This window comes from Triturus cristatus, chromosome 4_2 (assembly GCF_964204655.1).
Source record: "Triturus cristatus chromosome 4_2, aTriCri1.1, whole genome shotgun sequence".
NCBI lineage: Eukaryota > Metazoa > Chordata > Amphibia > Caudata > Salamandridae > Triturus > Triturus cristatus.
In genome coordinates, this window is record NC_140586.1 from 334,752,497 (window position 1) to 334,778,411 (window position 25,915).

General features: G+C 45.6%; 1 protein-coding gene across 2 annotated transcripts in view; it reads left to right on the forward strand.

Annotated features, from left to right (window-relative positions):
- Positions 1 to 25,915, forward strand: part of KLHL20 (kelch like family member 20) — a 391,295-nt gene that overhangs the window by 353,273 nt on the left and 12,107 nt on the right. For both annotated transcript variants that reach the window (XM_085601720.1, XM_085601719.1), the window contains exons 10-11: positions 15,715 to 15,923; positions 23,101 to 23,207. In XM_085601720.1, the coding sequence (XP_085457846.1) occupies positions 15,715 to 15,923; positions 23,101 to 23,207 (316 nt within the window). The remainder of the gene's footprint in view (positions 1 to 15,714; positions 15,924 to 23,100; positions 23,208 to 25,915) is intronic.

The following is a 25,915-nucleotide window of genomic DNA, read 5'->3' on the forward strand; positions in this document are numbered from 1 at the left end:
TCCCTATGGAATCGCTGAATCTCAGTTTACCAAACAAGGGCTGCAGCGACCTGGGGGAAGGCTTTAGTCAAAATGTCTATAACATAAGACTTTAAACTATCACCTTCCAGCCCTTCTTTTAAGTCTAAAATCCTGATATTATTCCTTCTCAAGATATTTTCAAGCCTCTCCAATCCCTCCACCAAGTCCCGCTCTTTCTTTCAGTCTAACCAGATATTTGGGTGTTATCTTTAACCTCCATACCCAGTTCTCCCACTTTATTCTCAAGGGCCTCCATCCGATGCGTCATTGCCAACAGATTTTCCTCTAACCTGGTGCAGGTATCTTGAATCTTCTTCTGATTTGTTTCAGAGGTGGAGAAGCGAACTCCAATCTCCACCGATAGCTGCCTTAACATTCCGTGTAATGTATACGGGCTCTGTGGTGCTACCACCGAAGACATATCCCCTAATTCATCTTGTTCGTCTTGACACCACCCCCCTGCCATAGTGGTTGTCTCACTTAACGGAGAGAATCGGTTAGAAAGAGAAATAGCAGGATTTAATTCCAGGGATTCGCCGGACACTGACGCAGTCTGTTTTACAGATTCCATATTGCCCTGAGTGTTAGCCTTGAAGTATGACCTAAGTGAGGGAGTCACTTTTGAGAGGACTTGGTTTCTATTTTTTTTCCTGCCCTTCACAGGAGTAGATTTCCCAGCTTTGTAGAGAGGCTTCTTATGCTTGTGACTATTTACTGAAGTCTCAGTGGCTTGACAAGGTTGGTTAGATTGTTGCGCAAGAGGTTCTCCTCCCAAAAAGGTATGTGATCTTAATGTGTATCTTTTACCCAGTGGTACCTCAGTGGTAGGGGCACCAAGTACAGATTTATTTGGCTTTTGTAGATCCCGCTTGGCAAGCCGATTTCCTTTTTCCTCAGATTGCCCAGATTGCTGTGTTACTAACTCCATGGGGTAAGGGGCGATCTCATACCTTAATTTGCTTATTGTACTTGACTGATCACTAAATGTAACAAGTTTGGCCACTGAGTAGCTCCTTTCTGAGGCACCTTTAAACATAGTGTCTGGCTCCGTATTCAGCTCTAAATGATACCTAGAAGTGGTGTGGGACTTCGATTCAGGATAAGATATACCACCGAGACCGCCCCTACAGTAGTCCGCCAAATGACCAAAAGGCTGGTCGTGAGAGAAGCACCGGGCACTATGACACTCAGCAAGTTACCCCGCTGCCCTAAAGAGCGTAAATACTGAGCCACCACACATCCAGAACCCTGAACTCTATACCCCTGCCCTAGAGGAAAGAATCAAACTATCCAGGAACTATACAAAGCTATACAAAACAGTTCAAAGAAAAGGTCCCCAACGAGGTCCGGAGAGTCACGGAGACTTACAGTACAATGGGTGGCTGACTAGGCGGATAACAAACCAAAATTGTTACCCCACCTCCCCCTTACCGCACCACACTGGAGCGGCAGCCTTCCAGATCTGTGTCGCGAAGTCTCTTGTTTCTCGACACACACTGCCCAGGGTGCCTCGCCTCCCCAAGCTACAGCGAGCCAAAGGCGCCACACACAGCCTGCAGGCGTCCTACGAAGTGAAACGACGCCACAACCGTGTCAGCTCCTGGCTCTGCTTTAAGCAGTTGGACCGCACTGGAAGGCAATGAAAACTCGGTGCTCTGACACAGAGACCGAAAAAAGAACAGCCCGAAGACGACACCCAGCAGAAGGTCAATTGTCCTGTCCTCAGCTGGCGGTCAGTGAAGAAGGTAAGCACAAACTCTGGGAAATTCAGCCCCGGGAGCTCATAACGGAGGCTAAATGGCGGATGACTCGAGACCGGCTACCTAGCTGGCCGCCATGTTTACTTGGGCATTCTTGACAAATGTTTTCTCTACTTCTTTATGGCAGTAATTCTATACAAATAAAACCGAAGGCGTTCCTAACATCTAAAGAATGGAGCGCTCTCTCGTCCGGGCACATAGGAACACTGTTGAGGAAATGGAATGATTTACACGAAAGTCCAAAATCACTCTGGAAGGAATGAAGGATGTGCTCTTATAACTAATCTGTTCAAATGGAATACCATGTATGGGTCTTGATTTGAGAGAGCTAGTAACTCTATGGGCTTAAGTAATCACTACTCTGAGTGCCATTTTCCAAGACACAATCTGCAATAAGATACTGTAAAAAAGTAGATTATTTTTTGTGGCGGACAAGTGTCCGACTCAAAGAATGAAGCCACAACCTGCACGAGGTCACACAAATTAAATTAAATAAACCTGTACCGAATCCCTGGTAACACACATTCAGCAGTCAGGCTTAAATCGGAGGCAATTTATAAAGTATTTAAATATAGCATACATAGTAGAAAAAGTCACATGAAATTCCACTCCCAATTTATAAATGAAAAGAAAAATGTTGATCTTAAGATGAGACCAGAACAGGAAATATCCAAAAATGAGACCTGGCAATTTGTATTTTTAAAGATTTAAGTGACAGATTCCTCAGTCCAAAAGCAGAAAGAAACTTTGTCACTCTTTGAGAAGAAAAATGTTATTTGAGCGGTAGCTGCTGTAATTGTATCTGCCGCAGTGGAACTGAAGACTGGATACTTGAAGCAGGTTGGTTCCACTGGAGCAATGGCACTTGAGAAATTTCTTGCTGAAACGTTTCCAAGTCCCAATGCAGTATGGGATTTAGTAATTTTTTAGGAGCTGCTCAAGGCCTTGACTGGGACAAAGCTGAAATTCAATCCGACACCATTGAACTGCCCGTGGAATACTTTTTTGTGCAGAGGCACCAAAGCTCAGGAGGAAACGTTTATCAAAGTTTCCAGACTTTCCTCTGGTGCCCCAACAACCACATTAGTGCACTTCTAAAGCTCCCTGAACCTCAAGGAAAGGCACTTTGAGACTCTCAGGGTGTCAGGCAGAGGCACACAGCAAAGTCCTGCCAGGTCCAGTTGCCACTGCTCATTTAGATAGTTCCAGGAAAAGACTTCTTGCAGCTTGTTGTATCCCTGTAGTCACACAAGAAGTCAGCCAGCTTGGAACCACTTATTTGTCCTGGGTTAAAGAGGGGTCAGGTCCAGTCATTTAGGGCTCCTCTCTATTCATAGACAGCAGGTCCAGTCATCTTCCAATCTTCTGCAGGTGCTGAAGGTGTTCTGAGGAAAACTGGTTGAGCCCCACTTTGTAGGGTTGTCCATCCTATGGGTGGGGAGAGAACTGTGCAACCTTACCAACCTCTTCAGTAGTACCTGTTTGCCTTACTGCAAGCAAATCCACAGTCCCCCTCATGCTCAAAATCCAAAATAGGGAAACCCCTCTCTCCTTGTGCACAGCCTGTGTGCCCACCCAGAGTTGCAGCCAGGGTAATTAGCAGTTCCATCCTCTGTGTTCAGTCGAAACCGGTTCTGGGGTAGCTTTCCTCTAACTGGGTTTTTATGCCAGTCTGACCAGGGGAACAAATTCAAGGGCATTTCCAGGTGCCACCTAACATTTGCTGGTTACAGGTTAGGCCCCCTTGAAGTAAATTAATCTCCTGGACCTACCCTAGCTGGTATTCCTGTCAGGGTAAGAAAACCCCTCTTCACTCCCAGTCCATTGTCTCTGCTCTGGGAGTATTTTTCAGACCTGATCCAGGCCAAGTACAGGTCGGGCAGTTGCTGAAGAGCTAATGCAGATAAGCCTCCAGCAGCTTCAGGCAGGGTGAAGGTTGTTTTTCTGATATATATTTATTAAAAATCTCACTTCACCATTAGATTAGATTTAGATTAACTATACAAGTATTCGAATGGAGTCTGTAACTAGGCCAAAAGTTATAGATTAAAGTGTGTAATCCATACTTTGACTTTTCCTTTGTACCAGCTACAGCTTGACAATGTCGTTTGGGTCTAGTCACTGGGGATGCATGCAATTTCTAATGCCACTCATCGTTCCACTCTTAAAAATGATGCACCCTACCTTGTGGGGAGCAAGGTGACATATATTTCATATATAAAATCAGGCTTTCCTAGCTGTCAAAAGGATGATTTTAACAGGTGTGTGCAGTGGGGTTCAAGCTACGTCCATTAGGTCACACAAGGTTGCCCTGAAGCCATGTCTTCACCACCACTGTAGTGGAAGATTCATTAGGTGCTACAGTCCACAAGTGGCATATAACTTTCCTTGCCAGGGGTTGTATTTCTGCATCATATACTGTGGCCCTCTAGGAAAGGTAAATGTGTCAATCAGGTTCTAATCTAATTTCAACATTTTTTAGGGGGCAAAGGGCATACACTTGCCATTTAATGCAAGGTCGCTGTATTAAAGTTCAAAATTACCACTAAGTGATTAACAAAATAATTAAAAACTGGGATGGTCACCCAAAAGAGTTGCTTTCCAACCAATAAAGATATATTTCGGAAAAGTTTTAAAGGGTTCCATACACAGGCATGACTGCTCTAGAGTTAATAACTTCAGAGACAGTACCAGGATGGATTCAAAACCAAAACGTAAACACAATTTTCGTTTGAAAGAGAACCTCAAACCAGCATGAACAAGCTTGTGTTACGAGACTAAGTTCAAGATAAACTCTCCTGTCTCCAAGACTATGAAGTTTGATGACGGGAGAATCCTCCTTTGCTTTCTTGACCCAAGCTATGGAAGAAAAAGTTTCCCGAATCTTCCACGTTCCCAATATTCCCCAGGCGCACACACGGATTTTCTCCATGATCTGGAGAACTGGCCGTAATAGATGCAGCAGGAACAATGTAAATACACAATGTGAGAAAGTGCCCTCTTTCTGCATGGTTGCCCCTAATTTTTGCTGAACTGCTGATGTATTTTGACTGAGGGTGCCCTGGGCTCTTGCCAATAAAGTACCCAGGGCTTATGTTCTTTCCCTAAAACCGCATTGAAGACCAAATCCAATTGGCACTCTTTGGCCACAGGTCAGTCCCTGGTAAATGGTACCACAGGTACTCAGGGCACTGTGACCAGGGAAGGCCTCGAAGGGCTGCAGCATTTATTGTGCCACCCTTAGAGGCCCTGTACCTTTACGCTCACACACTGCCTTTGCAGGCTGCGTGTTTTGGTGCAGAACAAAGTGAAGAGTCGACATGGCACACATCCCTGTGTACCATGTCTGCAACCTACTGCCCTGGCATAGATCAGCCACCCCTCTAGCTGGGTGCAATATACCAGTGGTGAGGGTACAGGTGCATGAGCCCTGTACTCCTACAGTATCTAAGCCAATTCTTAGACATTGTAAGTGCAGTAATGCCATTAAGAGTATATGGTGCTGGTAGTTTCTTTACCAACTCCACAGTACCATAATGGCTTTACTGAAAACTGAAAAGTTTGGTATCAAACTTCTCAGCACATTAAACCCACACTGATGCCAGTGTGGGATTTAATGAAAAACGCACACAGAGGACATCTTAGAGATGCCCCCTGAAAAATGACTTAACACTAGTGTCCAGGCTGAGTGGCTGCTCCCCAAGTTAGGAAGGGAGGTGTGCCCACCTCTGCCAACCCGACCCCTCAGGTGTGGGAGGTGAGGTGAAGCACAACTCTCAGTCCCTGCCATCTTGCAGCCAACCAGGTTGAGGCATATGCCCCCCTCCCACTGGAGGGTGGCATAATAAGGGGTGTACCCACCCCAGGGAAGGGAATCATTGGTCCCAACTTTTTACCTACCTGTAACACCCCTAAATCTAGTGTTTAGGGGCACCCCAGAACCTTGCCTCCTCAGACAAGAAACTACAAGAAGAAAAAAAGGACCGAACAGCCGTGCCCTAAGAAGAGGACGGCGCCCACTGACTTGGCTCCAGCCCTACCGGTCTGTCCCCACCTCGAGCCTGCAGAAGCGAAACTCTGGTGTGTCCTACGGCCAGCAACCTCAAAAACCCAGAGGACCTGCCCTGCCTTTCAAAGAAAAGACCTTGTCTCCCGTGAACACCGGATTTGTTCACCAACCGACTCCAGCTCCATCGAAATTGGCGAGTCTGCACCAGACGCCCATGCCCCGAGTTCAAGAGGATGTCTCACCGGTGATCCAGACCCATGATCCCTGACCTGTCTCAAGTCTCCAGACGACGCCTGCAGCCTCAATCTGGAAGGTCCTCCCAACCGCGACCAGGAGCTGGCAAGAAGATCCGACCCTAAAAGAACCCCTGCATCCGACGTCCCACCTACTTGGGTGGCCCAACCGACTGTGTCTAACCAACCCCCAGCATCCCAATTTACCTCTCCAAGTGATGGTCGCACCCAGAAAACCTTCATCCCTGAACCTGCAGTGTGTTTGCAAACCTGAGAATCCCCATTGAAAGTAACAGGGCACCCGACGACAAACCAGTACCTGGCCAGCCCTGTGCCGCTGACTGTGGACTTTTGGTGCTAATGTGAAATTTGCCCTGAGCTCAAGTCCAGGAGCTTTGCTCCCACAACCTTGTGCCCTGCTCGTAAGCAGCCACCAACCGGAGGCCCCCTATCCCCTATTGGATGACATTGGTCCTCAGCACTCTGCACCCGGCCGCCCTAGTGCCGCTGAGGGTGGCCGCATCCTTGACCCTGGGGGACCCCGGAGTCTATCCCCAGAACACCAACTCCCACAACAAAGTACTTACCTGTTAACCGATAACACTATGTTTGAGGCATATGAGCTGCAGATTACACACTATGCATAGATCACCATCTGGTGTTGGGCCCGGATGTTTGCACTTGTTTTTGTCTTGGAAAGTCTTTGGAAGTCACAAGGTAGGTGACTCCTCCTTTGGATCATAGTGCGCATGGGCATCAGCTCCATCCTCAGATTGTTTTTTTCCGCCATCGGGCTCGGATGTGTTTCTCGCGCTCCAGTTCGGAACCGTTAACGGTTTTCTCTTTCGACACGCAATCCTTCCCTTTTCGACGGTATTGTCTCGATTATGTTTTCCCAATCCACACGACTCTCAACTTCGAAGTCTTCGATTCCGGTCGTAGACGAAGGCCTTCGGGCCTACCTGGGCCTCATCTTCTGGCTCATGGAAAGGACGCCGTTCAAGAAGTGTCCTCGATGTGGGTCGAAGTTTCCCCACACCGACCTGCATGAGGTGTGCAACCTCTGCCTCTTACCGGAGCAAAAGGCCAGAGACTGTCCAGCTTGTGCCTCCTTCCGCTCCAAGAAGACGATCTGGGACAAGCTAGAAGAACAATGGCTCGCTCGTCATCTTCGATCCCCGATGACATCTTCCAAGAAGGCGTCGATGTGCCAGAGCAGGGGCGGGTAGAAGAAGGCCTCATCAGCACCTCCGAAGCAGATGACTCCGACGTCAAAGACATCACTCCAGCTCAGAGGGCCGTGAGTACAGATGTTGACCCCGACCCCAACCCCTCCTCGACACTATCAAAAAAAGCTTCGGTCTCACCTTCACCTTCGGGCCCAGGTGCACACCGAGAGACTGCTTCCCATGCCCCGCCTTCGGGCCCCGTAGGGAAGCCTACTAAGCCTTCAGGCGACTCGGGCTCGAGTCAGCCTACCCTCTGTACCGAAAAACATACACCGGCACCGAAAAAGAAATCGCCCTCTTCCTCATCCACGCCGACAGCTGCTTCGACATCTAAGCAAAGCGTCCAAGACTACCACCGGCTCCTCGACACCGACAACACACTTGGAGCCGAGGAAAACACTGTCACCAAAGGGCCCGACTGCCATCTTCGAAGCCGAATAAGACCTCGGAACTGAGGAAACAGGTTCCATCGGGCAAAGACACTGCAAAACTGCACAGTTCCAAACCAGAACCGCTACCGAGCCGGCGCCGAAAAAGCCTACGGCACTGAAACCGTTGGCTCCAAAGGATCTGCCTCCCACAGAAGAACTGTTTCGCCCAGATCCTACACAAAAAACTCTTATGAAGGATCCTAAGACTGGTCACTTAATGCTTAGCATCAAGAAGAGACCCCTAGATACGCCTGCACTGGCTCCACCACCGAAAAAGAGAGACTTTGCTACCTCTCCATTAAGGATTCCTTCTCCTCTTCCTCCTCCTCCTCCCCCCCCACCACACCACTCTCCTACACCGTCACCTACTCCAATAGATGATAATGACAACACCTCAGATGATGCAGGGGGAGGTGCGGACGATCAACCCCTAGGGGACCCTACCGGCTCCCCAGACCCCTGGGATGATTATAATATCCCAGACGTCCCTTACACCCCACAGGATGACATCTATCCCTCCAGGCCTTCCCCTCCAGAGGACAATATCGGCTTCAGTACCACGGGGTTGCCCTTCATACAGACCCCGTAGAGGAAGATTTTCTCATGGACACTTTTGACACCACACAAAGGTCCACCCCAATTTTACCTATGCTTAAAGGGGTCATTAAGCATACACCTGAGATCTTTAAAGACCCAATCAGGGCTCGAGTCATCAACCCGAGAATAGAAAAAAAGTATAAGGCTGGTCCTACTGATCCAGCATACATTAAAGGCCCCGCACCTCTAGACACCTTGGTAGTCTCCAATGCAAGGAAGAGAGCCAATTCCCAAACATCAGGTGACGCACCACCACCAGATAAGGAATCTAAACTCCTGGACGCCGCTGGCAAACTAATAGCGTCACAGGCAGCAAACATATGGCGCATTGCCAATACCCAAGCACTGTTAGCCAGATATGACAGGGCACATTATGATGAGCTTGAGTCCATAATGCAGCACCTCCCTGACGGGTATAAAAACAGGGTCAATGAACTCGTACAGGAAGGTAAAACCATCACTAACACCTCCATCCGTTGTGCCTTAGATGTGGCAGATACCGCCTCAAGGGCAATAAACCCCAGTGTCCTCCTGCGTAGGCATGCCTGGTTACGCATCTCAGGTTTTAAACCTGAAGTCCAGAGTTCCATACTCAATCAGCCATTCGATGAGCAACACCTATTTGGCCTTAATGTGGACGTATCAATTGAGAAAATGAAAAAGGATAAAGACACAGCAAATCTATGGGAGCCTTGCAGTCTCAAGCTCCCAGGCGGTCCTTTCGTCGCTCATCCTTCAGAAGCACCCACAGAGGCTACTCCTCTGATAGCCCCTCCACTTCTTACAAGGCTCCCACCCAATCCACTTTTACTAGAGGTTACCAAAGGGGTGGTTACAGGGGGAACAACAGCAAAGGCAGAGGCAAAAACAAAAATTCCCGCTCTGCCTCCACCCCCACCCCATGACTTTCCTCCACTTCCCCCAGACCATTCCACTCCAGTCGGGGGAAGACCCCACCAATTCCTCCCTGCCTGGGCAATCGTCACTTCAGACAGGTGGGTGCAACAGATAATTCAATCAGGCTACTGTCACGAACTAACATCTACCCCCCCCCCCCCCCCCCCCAAACATGCCACCCAAACAGCGTCCAATGTCACAAGAACATCTGTTACTGCTAAAGCAGGAGGTAATCTCCCTCCTACAAAAAAGTGCAATAGAAACAGTTCCCCTGCACCAACAAAACAAGGGAATTTACGCCCTCTATTTTCTCATACCAAAAAAGGACACCTCTCTAAGGCCTATTCTTGACCTCAGACCCCTAAACCTATACATACTCAGACCATTTCCACTTCAGCAGGTCCTTCTTCTGTTTTCACAGGGAGACTTCCTTGCTACACTAGACCTCAAGGATGCCTATTTCCACATTCCCATTCACAGCGCTCACAGAAAATATCTCCGATTCGTAGTGGACGGTCAGCACTATCAATTCAAAGTACACCCATTCGGAGTCACCACAGCACCAAGAGTGTTTACCAAGTGCCTAGCGGTGGTGGCAGCACACCTAAGACAGCACATACACGTCTTACCATATCTAGATGACTGGCTCATAAAAGCAAGCTCATACAATCAGTGTGTACAACACACTCACGCCACTATTCAACAACTTCACGACCTGGGGTTTACAATAAACCACGCCAAGTCCCAGCTGCAACCGTCCCACACACAACAATACCTCGGTGCCACAATAGACACCTCAAGGGCGCTAGCCTATCCCAGTCCCGCCAGGATAGCAAGCATACAAGCTCTTCTTACCAACTTCCAACCGCAACACTCTCTTCCAGCTCGAGTGTTCATGCAGCTAATAGGGATGATGGCCTCTTGCTTATTCATAGTGCCTCATGCAAGACTCCAGATGCGTCCTCTCCAACAGTGCTTAGCACGCCAATGGAACCAGGCTCAAGGTCAGCTAAACAGATCTGGTGTTCGTAGTCGGTCGTACCCATCGCTCTCTGCCATGGTGGAACACCAAGAACCTTTCCAAAGGGCGACCGTTCCTAGAGTCGATTCCTCAAATAGTTATGACTGCGGACGCACCGCTTTCCGGCTGGGGAGCTCACCTGCTACATCACACCATGCAGGGCAGGTGGACACCTCAACAAAAGTTACTCCACATCAACCACCTGGAGTTACTAGCCATATTCCTAGCCTTAAAAGCATTTCAAAACCACATATCAGACAAAGCTGTCTTAGTCCGCACGGACAACATGACAGCCATGTATTGTATACAAAAACAAGGCGGGACACACTCTCTGCAGCTCTCTCAGCTCGCACAGAGCATATGGAGGTGGGCTATACCTCAGAACATTTTTCTCCTAGCCCAACATGTCCCAGGAGTCCAAAACACAATAGCCGATCTGTTGAGCCGTCGAGCACAACAAATCCACGAGAGGGAACTTCATCCGCAAGTTCTTCAACTGTTTTTTCAAATCTAGGGGCAACCACAGATAGACCTCTTCGCCACCCAAGAAAATGCCAAATGCCCAAGCTTCGCCGCCAGGTATCCTCACCCATTGTCCAAAGGCAATGCGATATGGATGAACTGGTCAGGCAGATTTGCATACACTTTTCTGCCTCTCCCACTCATTCCACTAGTGGTGCACAAACTACAGCATCACTCCTTAACACTCATCCTAGTTGCTCCAACTTGGGCCAGACAACCATGGTACACCACATTGCTGGAAGTCTCCGCACCAAAAATTACACCTCTCTCCACGCCTCTTAACCAAGAACCATGGAGAGATCCAACACCCAGACCCAGCTCAGCTCAACCTAGGGATCTGGCTCCTGAAGTCCTAGAATTCGGTTACCTTAACCTTCCTCCTGACTGTATGAACGTCATTAAAGAAGCTAGACGGCCGACCACTAGAGCATGCTATGCAGCCAAGTGGAAACGATTTGTAATATACTGTCATAACAACAACACTGATCCCCCAGATGTGTCTATCCAACACATCATAGGCTACTTACTACACCTCCAAAGATACAACTTGGCCTACACGTCTATCAGACTGCATCTTGCTGCCATAGCAGCATATCTACAAAATAGACATCTATCACTTTTCAGAGTACCTGCCATAAAGACCTTTATGGAGGGACTCAAAAGAATAATTCCTCCCAGAGTACCACCTTCACTTGTGTGGAATTTAAACATTGTTCTCACAAGACTAATGGGACCTCCATTTGAACCTCTACATAAATGTGAGCTACAATTCTTAACATGGAAAACTGCTTTCCTAGTAGCCATTACTTTTCTACAAAGAGTTAGTGAACTACACGCACTAACCATTCAGGAACCTTTTCTGCAGATGCATCATAATAAGGTTGTTCTCCGAACTAATCCTAAATTCCTCCCTAAAGTCATTTCTCCCTTCCACCTCAATCAATCTGTGGAGCTGCCTGTATTCTTCTCGCAGCCACAAACAGTCGCAGAAAGCTCTTCACACCTTAGATGTCAAAAGAGCACTGCTGTACTACATAGAGAGAACACAACGTTTTCGTAAGACCAAACAACTATTTGTGTCTTTCTCACCACCACACAAGGGCAACCCCATATCAAAATCTGAGATAGATAGGTGGATTGTCAAATGCATACAAATTTGTTACCGCAAAACGTACATTATCTGTTCCTCCTAAACCCCACTCTACACGAAAGATAGGGGCTTCAATGGCATTTTTAGGGAACATTCCCTTAGACGATATCTGCAAAGCCGCTACATGGTCTACACCGCACACATTCACAAAACACTGTTGTGTCGATGTGCAACCTAAACAATAAGCTAGTGTGGGCCAGGCTGTACTCAAAACACTATTTCAAACTACTGCAACAGATACTGGTGGTCGCCGCTAGGAGCGGATACTGCTCTACAATTTATGCATAGTGTGTAATCTGCCTCGAACGAAATATGCTACTTACCAGTATGCATCTGTTCTTGGCATGTAGAGCTGCAGATCTACACACGCCCACCCGCCTCCCCTTATCTGTTCCAGTATTATCTTCCTTAGATACAGCATACATGGGCATCTTTCCTGTTTCTTACAAAGCTCTATCATTTCCCTGCTGGTGAAAAACAATCTGAGGATGGAGCCGATGCCCATGCGCACTATGATCCAAAGGAGGAGTCACCTACCTCGTGACTTCCAAAGACTTTCCAAGACAAAAACAAGTACAAACATCCGGGCCCAACACCAGATGGCGATCTATGCATAGTGTGTAGATCTGCAGCTCTACATGCCAAGAACAGATGCATACTGGTAAGTAGCATATTCTAAGCCTGGGCAAAGCACTACGCTACGCTCGCGAAGTTTGCGCTACTTCGCACTACGCGAATTGCACGTAGCACAGTGCAAACACTCGTAGCGAAGCGTTGTGCAGCGGTCATTTTTTGCTTGCTCGCGGTCCTCAACGTCAAGTTGGCGACCGCGAGCAAGCAAAATGACATCCCGGCGAGACTTTTTCCTCCTTCGCGATCAGCAACATCAAGTTGCCGATCGCGAGCGTGGAAAATAAACCTCCTGGCGAGATTCTCAACGCGGGGATGTCAGGTTTCTCATTGCGAGTGGTCGCATATGCTTGCGAAACTACCAGTCCGCGTTGAGAAAGCTGCCGCTCGAGTAAAAATGTACTCGAGCGACAGAAAACTACAGCTCGCACTGTGCAAGATGCCGTTTTCAATGATTGCACAGTGCCGGATGCTTTTCCTCACTGTGCAATCATTGAAAACAGCATCTTGCACAGTGCGAACAGGGTACTACGCAGTTCGTGAAGCGCTACGTGTAGCTCGCGAAGTGCACTTTGCGTAGCTATGCGTAGCGCTACTTCGCAAACTATGCCCAGGGTTAGCATATTCCTTCCTCCCTTAGTAGGACATTGACTGTTTTTTTTATGAAAAAGTTTCTAAGTGTTGAGTTGGAAAATCTATAAAAGTCTCTAAAACTGTTACCAAATAACCAACTCTTTTAGTTATCTGTTTACAGGAAATGTCTCAGTGCAGTATCCAGGTATACTACACTGTTTAAGAAAAGTAATCTGTAAAGTAATCTATTTGACATCCTAATGGAAAGGCAATACAAGGTATATGTACAATATTTCTAAGCATTGCATTACCAGTGATTCTACTGTAATCAAACCAAAGTGTATATATACAACTGCAATTCAAACGGTATTATTGCTGCAAAGTATAAATCACTTACCTGTGCCAGGCTTGCTTTGTTCTAGAAAGATAAAATAACTAAAAGAATATTTTTATAGAAACAAAATTGGTCTGAAGTTCAGTCTTTGAGTGTGTGAATTAATTTGCTGACTGTGTACAACAAATGCTTAACTCTGTCCTCTGATACTGCCTTACTGCTCGCCCACACTACCATAAATAGAGAGTAAGGTGCTATCTACTTTTACCTCTGCCTAACTTTGAGCTTCCACTGGACTCTGTCTACACTATTTTTCACTTTGGTATAGTATATAAAGAGCCAACTTCCTACACTCAAGTGCTGCTCACAGTCCCTCCCATGTGGTCTACACGTGCTGGTAATAGGAAGATACCAGTATTCACCAGAACAGCACACTGTCCATAAAAAGCAGGCTCCTGCACCTCATTTACTGCATTTCTCATCAGTTGCAGGGAGATCAGTAGCTGCACAGCCTTCCTGTCTGCATGTGAAGTGAACCACCTGCCAAGCAGTTAGATAAGACTACTGTTTTAAACTGCCACAACCAGAAGGCCTAAATGTTTATATTCATTTTCAACACTGTAGTAGTGTTGGAAGATGCAACAGCAATTTGGGTCTGCAGAATATTCTCCACTACTTAAAATGCCGCTTTTCTGCCTGATTCTCTTTGATGATAGTGCTGCACACAAGAAAAACTTCACAGTTCTACAGTTTGTTCTGTTGCTGAAGTAGAAACTATTCTTTTTCTGTACAGTGTAGAGGCACTGATGGGGTGTGTAATTTATTTTCTCTATCCTTTGCTTGTAGTTGCTTTGTGATGAAGTTCCTTGTAATTTATTCATAGTGTTCCAACTATTCAAAATGCTCTTTAGACTGTCCGTATTAATTAACCTTTATTAGGTTTACACAGATTAAGTAAGGCAGTTTATTAGTTCAATATTATCCATCTCAAAGTACACCCAGGAGCAGCACCAGCTCTTAAATGGTCTTTGGAATCCTTACCACACCATTCTAGAAGCATCATTCTGCAACAAGACATGTACTTTACCGGTTGGAACGCAGTCCATGGCTAAAAGAGATGAGGGCACAACTCCTTGATGTCTGGGAATTGGCACAGTATTTAAAACTGATGTTCTTTCTTCTGGCGACCGATTTTTCGAAGTACATTTTCTCCGTTTGGTACATTGTGTCAGATCAACACTGCTTTTATTGTGGGAAAAATTTACTTTTCTGCTCTTCATCCAGTATTTAGCACTTGTATTATAGTTTTCTTACAGACCTATTCTACTAGGAGTAAATACTTGTTCTGTATGTTGTGGCAATCCCTGAAGTATTGCCATATTTAAGGATTTCCTTTTCAGAAGTATCTTGAAAACCTATGTCTTATTAGTCCAGATGTGTGGAAATAATGCTGCTAAATTCTCTGCTGACCCATTCTTTTCCCGCAAAAATTGTTTGGAGGGTTGGAGAAACATTCCATGAAGCAAGCTAGCCTAACCAGCTATGCTTGCTTAGTGCAGTATGTAGCTGCAATTCAACCATGTTTCTTGGTCGGACTTGCATATAATGTGTTTTTTGGCTCGGATCTTAACCTGTTTGCTTCTGTGGGGAGCACATTCATGGAGTGAATTTTAAAAATAGTCTTAGTTACATTTTAACTCACATTAATAATTCATCATGGGGGATAGGGATGGGGACTCTGTGAATGGACTCTGGACGTGCCCATTAAACGAGCCAATAGTAGTAGTGCTCTCACACATTCATGAGCCCAAAGAATCTCAAACTACTTTTATGTGCAGCGCTGCTGCAGCAAAACCCATGCAATTTGAAGGAAAGCCGATAAGTGTGTTTGTACACCTGTACAAAGATGACAAGCAAACTTGTGCAAGTGGCTGTGAAGAGGGAGAGATTATGTATGAAGCAAGGTGGAGTAACACTAACAAGCATTTATTAGGAAATGGAGGGCCTATGCGTAAAGGCAAAAATGTGTGCAAGTGATTTGAGAGTACCAGTGCAAAGGGTTGTGCAAGAAATGCTGCAGACTCTTAAGGGAGCTTATGCTTTTTGCTGTCAATATTCAGGGAGTAGGGGAAAGGAGATGCAACAACTGTCCATGAGTCTTTTCAGATGCAATAAATTTGACCACGCATGTGTGGGAGAAATGTGACTACAGGGGTTTGGACTGAAAGCTCCTATGCTGGGGTACAATGGTGGGATTTGTTTGCAAACCATAGATTCTTCTGCTTATTATTGTTCCTATCCCCACAGTGGAACGCTACAACCCCCAGGAGAATCGGTGGCATACCATCGCCCCAATGGGCACGAGGAGGAAACACCTAGGCTGTGCAGTTTACCAGGATATGATCTATGCAGTTGGTGGACGGGATGACACTACTGAGCTTAGCAGTGCTGAGCGCTACAATCCGAGAACCAATCAGTGGTCTCCAGTTGTTGCCATGACGTCACGGCGAAGTGGAGTGAGTATTAAGAGATGCCAGACTATTGTCTTCATAAAAGTCACATTTATTTATTTATTTATTTGCTGAGTGGACAAATCATGGTCGTTACGCTCTGGTTGCAGCTTAAAAAGTTCTATATTTCTGTTATTGAAAGCGTCTGTTTTTGAAGGCTGAACGAAAAATATTATTATATGCAATAATCTGTCACACCAATCTGGACTGCTAATCCAAAATCTTCTTCAACAAAACCTCCTGCTCAATTTTTAGAACAGACAGCTCCAGCCTGTTACTACGCCTATATGTTGCTCCTTCATGTGACTGACAAAGTCGCAGCATAAATGTGAAGGTTAATATACAAATTAAAAACTGTTATTTGTAAGATCAAAATTAACGTCTCGTTTCTACACTGCAGAGAAACATTTAAGAAAAAGTAAGAAATAATGTTCTCCTGTGTAATACATATACCCTATTGTAACCTCTCATGCAGTTATCACACACCTTCATATAAAAGTGCTTTTCTCAACAAAACTCTTACCAAGCAAGCATCATAGTCCAGATAAATCCGCAAATTGATTTCAGAGCTCCACAGAAACAGTCAGTAACCCTTTATAAATCTCACACATACTAACCTGCCAGGCAATGTGCACTGACAAATAACTCTGAACGTAAATGCCTTGGTGTGAGGAAACGGGCCATTTGCAGCTTTACCACAACTTTTTGCCCCCATTTTGACTGCTAGGTACTGGTGTAATTTCCCTGAAATGCTCTGAACGGTTAATTGGCTTGTCTCCAATTGGCATAGCCTAACTTACTAGTATATGGTACGTACCAGGGCCTGTAAGTTAGATTGTACCCCATGGATTGGAGCACGTGTTGTTCCTCCCTGATTGGGACAAGGTAAAACATGGCTCCCAGTCTGCCACTGCAGACCTGAAGGGCAGTTTTTAACTGCTGACTCGACTGCCATTTAAAGGAATGGCACGCCCAAGCCTCGCTTTTAAATAAATGTAAGGCACCCCTAAGGTAGGCCTAATGAACCCTAAGGCAAGATGCTGTATGTTAGAAAGTGGAGCATGTACGTTTTATATGTTCCAACAGTGAAAACCTAGATTGTTGTTTTTACTGTGGAAAGGCTAGTATTCCCTTTGACAAGTACAGAGTTGCATACTGACACCTCAGCCCTGCTAGCGTTTAAATGGGACTACTAACGTTAGTACTGTAGCGGATCAAAATAATCCGTGCATTAAATCTTATTTAATGTTTAAATCCATTTTAATGTCCTTGGTGGGCAAGGGGAAACTGCAACTAAAGTGGTAATTTCTAGTGCTCTTTTATTGTTGTACTTTGGGTTCTGTCCTGCAGACAACGTTCTACCCCGCTGGGGAGACCTGCTAACGAAGCACAGGAAAGGTAACAATAGAGACCTGGCACTGGAGGTGACGTTGGCTGAAAAGGCGAGCTTCAAAGCCGAAGCTGCCTTTGAAGAGCAAATGGGGAACACTTGGGAGAGGAGCTACCCTATTGTTTAGGTAGACAGGCTGGCACTAGGGAGAGGGAAGGGGAAGCCAGTTGTCAAACCGGTTTTTCAGGGATGTGTTACCCCCTAAATAACAACACCTCTGGGTTGGGCGAGGGAGCGCTGGAAGGGTTCTTCCTTCTTGGGAGTGGGCAGAATTGTCCACTCACAAAGCATGGTGTTGCACTATGAAAGAGGCATGATTATATGTTGTGTGAACTTACGTAATAGAAGATCTCTTCTCTAATTTTACACAATACAGGGGAAATGGTCTGCATGTGCGTGCATGCTTCATATTTTTATATGTGATGGTGTCACACCACCAAGAGTTTAGAAAACTAGTAATACCAATCAATACAAAGTAGTGATTAGATTTACATTGGTCCTGAAGAAATCCTGTTGACCCTTCGAGGCATATAGAGAGGCTGAAACATGGTGACCCACTGATGTTTTAGGCCATTATACCCAGTCACATCACTGTTTTTAACCTTGCCGAAGGTCCTCAGATTAAAGACGAGGATCCAGAAGGCAATTTTAAATGCTACAGTCCCCCCTAAGAAAAGTGCTCCGCTAACTAACTGTGTCAAGCCCACTCTCTCACACTAGGTGCAGTGGGTGAGGATCCGATGAAGCATACCATGAGTTGGTACCTGTGGGTGGGGATCCTACAAAAATATCTAAGATATGCCAGGATCTCACTAACAATATCCTCTAGCAGAGAGGACATAGTGGATAAGGTTAAGCCTCCAAGATTGTTTAGACTGTGGCCGTAATGGTGCATCCTGGGATTGTCAGATGCCACACTTCCCAGGAAGTGGTTATCAGGAGGGAGGGAACCTGGTAGCCAACAGGCTACCAACCATATCCTACCCTGAGGGCATTTTCTGTAGATAAATGGGGCTCCTGTGGCACCCAGAACTCCGATATCTAGTGGACTGGAAGAAGGGCTGCCCTGCTCCGCCGTGGAACCAGCAAAGAGAGGCTTCTGCGTGGACTTCACCTGCTGAACCTGGGGGGCTAGCAAAGGATAATGGCTGTGTCCTCCTTGAGGGGAAGCCATTTTCAGAGCGTAGCCAAAACCAAGAAACTCAAATGTTCAGTGAGCTGGCCTCCTGTTCAGAGTACAGGGGCACAACAGCTGAGAAGCTTACTGGGGCTAGGTGGTAGCCTAGAGTCTTTAAACCCCCTCCAACTGCCGCTGTGCAGCACCAGGGACCAGGACCCAATGTACAAAATTGCTCCTGAGTTTGCTGAGCCCGGTAGTGTCGTTGAAGTGCGGCTGAAGCCCCCCAGAGGACGAGTTAACCCAGGAAGAATTGGCCTGTGACAGCAGTACTGGGCGACTAGTAGTCCAATGGCGACTAGACATCTGCCATCGCAGAGAGACCTTCCAGGGATGTCGATCCTTTGACCAGGGCCCCCATTGACCGCATCGCCTTCACAGCATCCTTTTGAACATTTCAACTTCCTTCATCCCTTGAGTCAGGACCACTTCCATAGGAAAGCCCTGCAACGGATGAAAGTGCCTGGAACAGACTGGCTGCTTCTTCACCTACTGATGTAACTGGCCCCAAGGACCTAGCTGGTCACCCTGACTGGCTCACTTCTGGAATTGGTGGCATAAATTGACTTTAAGTAAGCACTTTCAAACCAGCCAAATGTTTTGGTGAAAAATGCTTTTGTCAAATTTGTTGAATTTACCGATACTTTGCGGTTGAGTGAAATAAGCCGATTTACTATCCCTTATAAATTCTATAGTTCTGGAACCCTCCGGTGAATCTTTTTCATTGTGTTGTCTAAAAATAGTCTATTTTTATAAATTGGTGTCAGATTTATTTGGCGTCTTATCCATTTCTTCAAATGTTTTGGTGCTGTTTAAATATCTTACACTTTTTCCTTTGTGTAATCCTTGTTGCTCAGAGCCACAGCTACCCAGGGGTAAGCTGAGTATTTGACAAACTAAACCTAAGGGTCCTAAAGGGGTTGGTAAGTGTATTACATGGTGCGATTGCACAGCCACACCATATAATGCACCCAATTTCCTCACACTTGGCTAGACCTTGTACTCCTCAAATTGTCAGCAAACAAACCTAAAATATTATCACACTGCCCACTATTTCTATTCACCAGTAACAACCGACTCCTGTCTGCCGTGGGCACCTCAAAAGCTGGATGAGAAGAAAAAAGGACCAAAAATGGCACAGAAAACCCATAACAATGTCAGAAAAGATGTGCGATACTAATGTGTATGAATTAACATGTATCCATATGTGTTTTTTGACTGTTGCTTTCCAGAGTACGAAACTACATATAGAGAAAGACTGATGCTTTCTAAACCACTTCAAAAGTGCGGCTAAAGACCAATGGTGTTTAGCCAGTGCAATCATTAAATTGTTCTTTTAACTCATCTAATGTTAACATGATTGTGGCCTTTAAAATTTACATCTGTGCATGATTTTTTGGGCACGAATTCTGAACAAAAATCACTAACGACCAAGCCCAGACCTTCGTTGTGACTCCGGATTGGGCTAGAATAATGTGGTATCTGAAACTCCTGGGTATGAACATCTGTCTGCCAATGAATCTGCCCCTTTGGGAGGAACTTCTGTTGCAACATCAGGGAAGGGTCTTGCACCTGGTCCTGTGCAACCTGCACCTCAATGCATGGAGATTGAACGGCATCAGTTGATTCCATTTGATCTTCCTTCCAGTGGTCGTGGATGTTTTCTGGGTAGCTGATCGGCTTTCCACAAATTCTGCGTACCACTGGGCGCTGGTTAAAAGTTTGCGGCTTGATGCGACAACCACCAGATAGATCCTTTACAAGGCAATCTTTCCAATATTAGTTTATTTACGTTTGGCCCAGCAAGGACTTGCTGTGGGTGCTGTTAAAGTGTACTTGCTGACTCATAACTGCTTTTTACAGTTGCTGGATCAACCGTTTTTGTTCAAATCACCTGTTGTCATCAAGTTTCTTAAAGTTGTACAAAATATGTTTCTGCCGAAGCCCTTTGTGATGCCACAATGGGACTTTAATTTGTGTCTCACTTTTTTGATGTGCACCCCCTTTGATCCAATGTACAGTTGCCCATCACAGCTTTTGACCCTAAAATAATTTGTTTCGGTGGCAATAACGTCAGTTTATAACATAAGTTCGCTGCAGGCACTTTCGCTTCACCTGCCTTATATACTCACTCTCACTCACCTTTCGACCACACGCCCGATGGTGGCAGGGACATGCTTCAACATAATCGAAACGCTCCAAAAAATCTTTGCCTTTATCCCACTTCCTGCGAGGAAGACAGTTGCAGTGGCACTCATCTTGTCACGACTAGACTACTGCAACAGCCTACTCGCTGGAGCAAATAAACAGGTGCTCAAGGGATTGCAAGTGGAACAGCATGCTGCCGCTCATTTAGTGCTAAAACTACCACGCAGATCTTCCGCCTCAGCAGACCTAACAACCCTTTACTGGCTACCCTTGCATAAGAGATTCCTATTCAATCCAATCACCTTCAGAGCATCCAAGAACCTAGGGCCTACATATCTTTCAACCAGGTTCACTCCCTACACTACTGCTATGACACTCAGATCCTCATCTGCAAATCTTCTTAAGCTCCCTTGCTTCAGGTGCAAAACCAAAGGAGCAAAATCAGTAGCAGCATTGGGAACCAGAGCCTGGAATCTTATGCCTACGCACTTATGGTTGATGAAAACAGAAATCCAGTTCAGAAAGGCCTTGAAGGCCTGGATGTTTGGATCCTCAGATGACCTTTGCTCATCACTCATATAGTGGTTGTTCTTATCTACCCTGACTATCTTCCGCATAGCGCCAGGATGCTCCTTCCAGAGTGATAGTAGCACTCTATAAATGCCAAATAAAATATAACATTTTTCCCCACAAGCTGGTGACAAGTATTGGAACTTCATTTTTACTGAAAGTAGTGAGTGACACCTTTTCATGTCTGACAGGCTACCACCCTACCAAACATTTTTGCCTTGCCTCACCCCTCGAAAGAGGAGAAGAGACTCCATTGTTTGGATCCAAGATAGTCTTCCATTTCTACATTGATTGTACCAGAGACATCTGGTGGATGATCTGCTCTTTGTGGGCTACTCAGAAGCAAAGAATGGCAAGGCAATGCAGAAAAGAACCATCTCTGCAATCAAATCTGCTGCGTGCTAGCTAATAAGAAGCCAACTGAAGGATTAAGGGCTTATTCCACTCTTGCTAAGGTTGCTACTGCTGCACAGACCCGCACAGTGCCTGTCTGGGATATCTCTCAGGCTTCTTAATGGGCATCAGTGAACACACTCACAAAGCACTATTGTCTTCACAGTCATGTCTCTAGAGATGAGCATTTCGCCCAATCAGTCCTGCAGGACTTTTTAATCTGAGCCACTCCATAGACCCACGACCTGGATTGGTATTGCTTTGGTATCTATTCACGGGATGAGGACTCTGTGGTTAGAAGTAGCCATCAGAAGGACAAGTTAATTACCTTCAGTAACTCTTTCTTGTGGATACTGTACGTACCCGCAGATTCCTAGCCACAACTCAACTTCTCTGTTTTGTTGAATGGACTCTTTCCCATCTTAAAAAAAGTCCCACTCTAGAGAGCTGCCTGCTGGCCATACTAATTTTCTGATGGGTTCTGCTTCTGAGGGCGCAGACAAGCCTGCGAGAAACTAGTGTCAGTGCACATGGGCGGCGATTTATATATGGCTCCTCTCGCCACTTCTGGAGCGGAACAATGTAGACGTGGAGTAGCATGATGCCGCCTATGGGCCTAAGATAGGTAACTTGTTCTCGCCACTTATCATTTTTATTTTTTCAGATGCCTCACTGCTTCCACTTTTGAGTTCTTGAATGATACGAAAAGCTACTTTCCATCTCCTTCCCTCTAGCAATGAGGGGCACCTCTAAAACGCTCACTGGGAGCAAGCAGGATAGTTGTGAACAGACTGTGGAGTTAATGAAATTAAATACAGCTCCCGCAGTCAAAATTGCCAGCTGCTCAGGTTTTCCTCAAAGGCAAGACACCAAAGCTGAGTGATGAGCTCATGCCTTGCAGTGTCAGACAGTGCAATCTCCAGCCCATCCCACGTTTGCATACCATGATGTAACTGCTGCTGCTCCAGTCAAGCTGGCCTGGCAGTTCCTCATCACCTTGAGGTCCACTCCTGCTCCCACACGAGACCCTCACCATTGGGGCGGTTCTAAAAGAAGTGCACCACATTGAGATTGCTGGAAGTGCGGAATGAAGGACAAAGCTGCAAACTGTGTTTTTCCAGAGATAAGATTTCAGCCTTTGTGTAGGCTATACAATGTCAGCAAATAACGCACCACTCCACCAATCTACAGCCATCTTGCAGAGGTGCCAGCAGGCAGGTGATCCGAGCATGGCACACGAGTTCCAAGTTTACGAATCCAACATGGGCTCAGGCTGTCCCTAGGAATGAATGGAAGGAGAGCAAGCTCCTGTTTGATCCATGTGCACAAGTTACTTTCTCCTCTTACTGGTGCCACTCGTTGGATTGCTGGTTCTTGGTTTCCCAATCTGGCGAGGCTTCTTAGTTTGATACTCCCTTGAATGTGTTCTACTTTTTGTATGCCTGATAGTTATTGTAGGTGGTCTACTGCCAAAATCTAAGATCCATTTTGTTTTTGTTCTGCAGGTCGGGCTTGCAGTTGTAAATGGACAGCTAATGGCAGTTGGTGGATTTGATGGAACAACTTACTTGAAGACCATAGAAGTTTTTGATCCAGACGCAAACACATGGAGGTTCGGTTTACATTTTCATTTCCTCATATTTCATTAATTGATTTGGCTACTGGTGAATTTGCGTTTATCTACAGGCTGTGAAAGCAGGTGTACAATGCAAATACTCGGTTGCCTTTTTCAGATACTAGTGGCTCAAACTGGAAAGTTAAGTAAGGCATTTTGAATGCCTGCAAGCAATACTTGTCTCGGAGGCATGGAAGAAAACCTGGCACAGAAAAATGCTAGCAAGATTACAGGAAATAGAAGTACTACTTAGGAGCAAAAATAGCATTATTTGGATAATAGATTGCAAATCATAAACAGCATGCAAAGTACAGTAGATTCTCTACTCAACTGGGACATGTAAATACATGTAAAGAGTCTAGTAGTAGAACTGGGTAGTCTTGCAAGAGAACACTCGTGCTGGAACTATTGGCAGTTAACAGATTGGTAGGGAAACTTTTACAGTGTATGAAGTGAAATTCTACAATCAAGAGGTAAACTAAAGGAATGCCTCAGAAAGAAACAGGAAACCCCTTCCCTGAAGGAGGTTAGGAATGATACTCTAAATAGCTTAGCACATGCACCAAAATAAACAGCCATCAATCCTGAAATAAAGTATGTAAAAATGCTGCAGGACCTAGTCCAGGAAAGTGTCCAGAAATCAGCCAAGCACCTTCTGAATCCCAGCATAGAAAAGAGTGAGCAAATCCCAGTTGCAGTGGTAATCCTGCACCAGGGAGGGAAATGGGTTTAAGACGCGACCAGTTGGCATTGTACTGCTAGTTGTGTTTTGTGGCCATTATTGTTGTCATTGGAATTAGAGGAATAGGCACCACTTTAAGCTCATTTATTTGTCAACTTTTACATTTAGGAGGTGTTGGTAGTTTGAACAGTGCAAGCTTACTCTTAGAGGGAGATGTGGGGGAGAACCTGTAGTTCATTATTATCACTTGCAGTAAATATATTGTCCAAGCATTGCATTCTTAAATAGTAGACAGTTTCCCCACCTTTTGTCCTGTAGAGGAGCCCCTAGAGTACGTTTTCTTATCTTGAGGATCCCCCAGCTCTAAAAATATTTGCCAGCCATGTAAAGTTGACAGCAGTGTGTGCAATTCAGCAATTCAATTGTTACTGTTTTGGAAAAATGCTCACTATAAAAACTAAGATGAGATTACAAACCGATAAAATTGTCAACAACTGTAATGTGCACTGAACAACACTTTCTGAAAATACCTTATTCAATAATGGCTGGGATTCGTGGCACTGCACTGTCTATTTGAATGACTCAGTTGCCCAATTGTCAGCCTTAAATCAAGAAAAAGAACCATCAGAAACCATCTGGTAGCAGGCAGATTGAAAATAAGCTTGAAATGCAGAGAGGTTTGCTTAGTAGTTACTAGCCGAAAGGCATGTTTGGATCCTGACCTGGAGATGAAAAAAAAATTCAGACCCCTTCTGCAGCCAGTCACATTTGTCAAACATTTCAGAATGTGATTGACATGAGTCGAGGCTCGTGAGTTAAAATTGCAGTGATATACATAAGAGTTGCCTCTTTAAAAGCTGCACGCTTTCAAAGTAAGGTTCTTCTTTCATGCCAAGCTTAGTGTAAATCAGTTCAGCTTTTTGGGCTGAAGGCACCAGCAAAATTTCCTATTGAAGCTAAGATGGGAAAGTGCGACTGAGTCATAACTTCACAATGTCGACTGCTGTTGTGTAACATATACATATTTTTAAAAAAATTCTCCTGGGTAAGCCCTGAAGTGTCCCACTGCGGGGACCTATTTCATATTTATCAACGTGTTGTCCCATTCGCTGGCAATTGGCTGCTTCCTTAGGTCGCTCACTTCCTCCCTGTGCACTGCTTTACTCTTCACCTCGGCCCATTTGATTACAACTTGGCGCCATGCCGCAATGTGGGAGGTACAGTGAACTTCCATTTCATGGTGACTACCAGTTTGCCATAAAGGAAAGTTTCAGGAAACTGGCAGCTGTCTTTTTTAGTCTCTTGTGTAGTCCCAGTGTAGAGACCTCTCAGCTATTTAAGTTGACATTTGGGTAGTCCCAAGCATATAATGAAAGCTGTCTTTAGGCTGCAGCACAGGACAGAAGGCATTAGCAATGGTTAAACACTTGTTGATTTTGGCACAAGGCAGGTAGCCCCTGTGTAAAATATTAAATTATATAAATTTAAACTTAGCATTGCATTAGACATTATGTGGATATGCAATTGTTTTGGCCCAGTCCATGTCATGGGTGCTCTCTCTATTTTAGACTCCTATGTGTCACGTAGGGACTGTGGCACAATGGTTGTGTATAGTGTTGGAGTGCTTTGTGCAACTCTCAAAGTGCCCATTTGTTTGCATGGTTGCCCTCACTTTTTGCCAAACTGCTGATGTACTTTGACTTAGTGTGCCCTGGGTTCCTGCCAAACAGGTAGCCATGGCCCTAAAACTGCATTAAGACAAACCCCAATTGGTGATCTTTGGCCACAGGCCAGTCCCTTGTAAATGGTACCACAGGTACCAAGGGCACTGTGGCCAGTGAAGGCCTCTAAGGGCTGCAGCACTTATTGTGCCACCCCTAGAAGCCCTGTACCTTTACACACACACTGCCATTGCAGGCTGCATGTTTTGGTGCAGATTAAAGTGAAGAGTCGACATCACACACATCCCTATATGCCATGCCTACAACCCACTGCCCTGGCATAGGTTAGCCACCCCTCTAGC